A 4,492-nucleotide genomic window follows, 5' to 3' on the forward strand; every position below is an offset into this window, starting at 1 on the left:
ACACATTTCAAATGATCATATCTGTATAGGGTAGGGGGAGGGAACGGGGTGTTTGGGAGCATCTGTATGGGCCTTGGCAAAAACTATATTTTCTGTATATTGCATAATAATAAAATACAAAGTTTGGGAGGAGATATTAAATACTGGATTGTATAACATTGCCAAATAAAACCTTTTCAGAATTATGAGAAATTTGAACTTGTAACTGGATATCACTTCTCTAAACTGTTATTTTTTTTATGTTTGAGTTGGCTGCATATGCATACATTTGTAATCAAGATTTTTAAATGAGGATTTCTTCAAATTTTTGCTAGTTATCATTTAGAAAAAAAATTAATTTAATAAATGTTTGTATTATGTTGTCACTTGACATGCCATCATGCTATCTACTAAATATTATTCAAGGCACCGCTTTAATTTTTTTGCTTCTTTGTTCCCACAAAAAACTGTCGACAAGATTCATGCAGTTGCAGAAAGGAGCCGCCCTGCACTGTGTGCCGGGTTTCGCTCGGGTGGTCGTCGTGCCACCAGGCGCCTGGCTCTGTGGAGAAGTGTCTCTTCTTCGCTTTTTGCTGAGGCTTAATCCTTTCGGTCTTTTTCGGAATAAGAAAGCTGCTTGTGGTCATGTCTTGGTGTACGTTTTCTCACCACAATTGCTTTGTGCTAATAAAACATTTTGTATGATGAGAGAAACCTTATGTTTCTTCATTGCGGCTTAAACTTTTTGGACTCTGATATTTCAGTATTAATTTACTAAGTTGTCTCTTCTGTTGAAAAAATAAGTATTATGTAAACTAAATCCATTGAAATTATCAAAGGGAACTATATACCGTATGCCTTTGTGGCTTTAGGCAAATCATTTTTAAAAATATAACCTGTATTTTTAAGAATGACTTAAAGCAATCATGCTGAGAAAATTAGAAAGTGAAACATAAGCAGAATAAAGAGGTCTTGAGATGTTGATTTATTTAATTTTAAAACTTAAAATAATAAAATATTTTTTACCCATAAAAACCATTTTGCAAATGGGTTTCCTGAAGCTCCTATAATGAATTGGTTTAAATTCATTAACTTGAATTCAATTCAAAATAAGTAATGTGTCCAATGAAAGGTCCTTTATTTATAAAAGCAAATAATTTATAAATAGTTTGTTTTTCTGTGGGCTCAAATGATTCACTTGGGATTTCCATAAAAAATTGGGCCTTGAGCAAGCAATATGGTACAATCCATAAAGTAACTATCAGAAATTAACAGAGTTAATCAGATTCTCTCAAAACCCCTCATACTAGACAATATTGGTGAAAGCAGCAGTCACATCCTATGTTAGAAAAATGGAAAGAAAAGCTAAACACCTTCCATGTCACGTGCACCTGTGAAAGGGCAGCCGCACTGAGGGGGCAGCATTTCATCATCTCCTTCCAGGGAACCTCGACAGGCCTTCGTGTTTCTTTCCTCCTTGCCATCATTTCTTACCAAGTCCCATGTTCTCCCTCCTTAATTTTCTAATTCTTGATGTCTTTCTTGCCATACGTGCCTCTCCCCAGCTGATCACGCCTGTCTCCTCTAGATTCGTGTGTGGTGCCATCGCTCTCTGCTCAGCACTTGGCAGGAGTCTTTGCGTGGGTTAAAGTCCAGACTCCTCCCTGCGGCCTGGGAGCCAGCATCGCTCCAGGCCGCGGTGGTCTTACCTCTTACTCGCTCCCTCCATGAGCGACTTGGCACGTGTGGTTCCATTCAGTTCCCTTAGGCTCTAGAGTGAACTGTTGTCTCTGTGCGCATGCTCTTATTGCTTTCTGTGTTAGCCTAATTCTTACTCCACCTTTAGGTCTTAGATTAGACATCACTGCCTATGCAAGCCTTTTCTGAATTCCATGGTTGGGTAAGGTACTCTTTTGTGTTTCTCTGCTACCCTGCATTTATCGTATTGTATTTAATAGTCTTACTTTCCAGGGGCCCATTGCATTGTGCCTTAGTCCTCTTTTCAGTCCCGGGTGGCTGGCATGTATGAACCCTTAGTAAATATTTGTCCGCTGAATGTTTTTTGAGGATGCCACAGTTTTAGCATCTATTGCAAAGATCACTTTGGTTATAATAGCTTCGGTTGGTGGAAGAAAAATTGTTTTATGTTTTAGTTTAGGTTTTTTGTTTTGTTTTTTTTTGCTGATGTCTGTGTTGGGTATTTTAATTTATTTTCTAAAGTACTTTCATTTGATGGCATTTTGAGTAAAGAATGTTATTTCCCCCATATAGTTAAAGCCTTCCACCTCAAATACGATGAAGTTCGTCTAGACCCCAACGTGCAGAAGTGGGACGTGACGGTGCTGGAGCTCAGCTACCACAAGCGCCACTTGGACAGGCCGGTTTTCTTACGCTTCTGGGAAACACTGGATAGGTATTTCTGCTCCTCAGATGCCCTCCTTCCGCTGTGTTGTAGGGACTCCTGGCTCGTCAGTTAGAGGCCAAGTTCCTTAGAGTTGTGGGCCGTTTCTCCCCGTGTCCTCTTCTCACACCTCGTCTGCCTGGATGCGGGTCTCCAGCCGGTAACTTGCAGCTGCCTCTGATGCTGGTTCAGAGTCCGGTGGAGAAGGGGCTTCTCACGCGCCAGAAAGCACACCAGCCCCCGAGCCCGAAGACCTGGTCTGGCTGGGGGGCTGGGTGACCTCTGACCCTGGTGTCTGTCCAACTAGGGAGCGCGGACGACGAGAGCCCTGTGTTTTCTGGCAGCACAGAGGGGTCTCTGGCTGTGTTCGAGTTGTGGGCAGCCCGTGAAAGGAACTTAGTTGCTGAATATATTTAATTCCTAGTGTAGAGGATTTAAGGTCCTTTGCAGCAATAGGAGTTTTACAGCTGGGACCTGTAAGAACAGCAGACAGTCACAGTTAATACCCCTGAACCTGGTATTTTCTTTGAGGCGCCCTTTAAAATCTAACTTCCTTGGTCTTAAGTCCCCCACTGATTATTACGGGTTTCCTCAAAGTCAGGTGATTGAAGTAACCCGATGATTATAATGTATAATATAGTGAGGAGAAACATTCAGCATCCTCGCCCGGCGTTCTTACAGACTCAGCAAGAGGAACGCTGCTGCTCGCTTCCTCCAGCAGCCCCTCTCCCCAAGGTGAAGGCAGCCAGCTTCCAGGAGACAGACAGCCTCTCGCTGTTGATTTTAAGTTTCTTTACATGTAACCTTCTAAAAGTTCTAAAATCCTTAGTCATTATAACGTGTTGTCATATTATTTTTCAGGTACATGGTAAAGCATAAATCCCACTTGAGGTTCTGAATTGCGTGGTCTCCCGGCTGGAAATCTGGGTGAAGAAGCGTGGATGTACCTTCATCTAAAGACTGAGTGTCTATGAATTCATCACTCACTCACCAAGAAGAAGGTCATGGGCGAGCAACCGATCTCATCCGATGCTTTTGTCTTCAAAGGGATCATATGACGCCTGTCATTCATAGAAGCAAACTTTTTGGCCTACAACTATTTTTTTAATATTAGCCTTTTAGTCTGTAATGGAAATTGTATATTTTGATAGAAGTTTTTTCTCCATTGGTTAAACTAGCATTACTTAAAACGTGTTTCTTTAGAAAACCCAGGTTGTTAATGTGTGTATATTTAGAGGTTCTGAGGCTCCAGGAGCCATCTTGCTTCTGATTTTTCATTGCTCTATAATTCTTCTTACTGAAAATACTGTGTTATGGATGGTATTAAATATTAGTTTCTGGAACTTGCAAAACCAAGCAAAGGGATGTGACTATTTTGAATGACTCAGAATGTCAACCTGTATGTAGACCATATCTATACTTAGTCTTTATTTAAAAAGGAATAATGAAAAATCAAGAACACTTCTTCAGCTCTGGTTGAACTGCTTAGCCTTTTCGAGACTTCCTTACTTATATTGAATACATTGAGTGAATGTACGTTCTTCTCACTGACTTTGCTGATTTTACAACTTAGGAGGATCTCTTTCTATCTGGGATACCTTCCCGCTAGGAAAATCTCAAAACCGATGAAAGCCCGGTAGGCTATAGGACTTTCTAGCTGGGAGCCAGAGTGTGACTCGGGAAGAAGTGCATTAGCCTACTGCAGTGCTGTTTCCGCTTCCTTACTGCTCTCCTGCGCCCACTCTGGTTCTCCCCTTAGAGGTGTGGGATTTTGAGTCTTCTGTTCCATTAGCCCTAAATGCCGATACATTCTCCCGGCACCAAAGAACACAGTTGCTTAAGAAGTGTCTGAACAGAAACAAGATAAAAACACTGGTATTTTTATGTGCGCATTCGATATCGTATGAAATATAAAGCCTATATTTTAACTTAGTAAGTAAGATATTTTACTACTTCTCTACTTCAGACAGAGTGCTGCATCCGTGTACAATGAATGAGCATTTCCCTTGAGTCTTAACTTCACCTTTTTTGCTACTTAAAGTAACTTGGACCCTTTATTCCCCTAGAGAGTTTTTACCATTAGAATCGTTGCTTATCATTTGTATCATCCCC

The 4,492-nt window shown here is 41.0% G+C and overlaps 1 protein-coding gene across 1 annotated transcript in view; it reads left to right on the top strand.

Moving 5' to 3' along the window:
• CDC73 (cell division cycle 73) overlaps positions 1-4,308 on the top strand; it is a 59,287-nt gene extending 54,979 nt beyond the window's left edge. The window contains exons 16-17 of the mRNA XM_014531602.1: positions 2,251-2,392; positions 3,242-4,308. Of these exons, the coding sequence (XP_014387088.1) occupies positions 2,251-2,392; positions 3,242-3,278 (179 nt within the window). The 3' untranslated portion in view covers positions 3,279-4,308. The remainder of the gene's footprint in view (positions 1-2,250; positions 2,393-3,241) is intronic.
• The last annotated feature ends 184 nt before the right edge of the window (positions 4,309-4,492 follow it).

The sequence above is a fragment of the Myotis brandtii genome, unplaced genomic scaffold (genome assembly GCF_000412655.1).
Source record: "Myotis brandtii unplaced genomic scaffold, ASM41265v1 scaffold816, whole genome shotgun sequence".
In the NCBI taxonomy this organism is placed as follows: domain Eukaryota; kingdom Metazoa; phylum Chordata; class Mammalia; order Chiroptera; family Vespertilionidae; genus Myotis; species Myotis brandtii.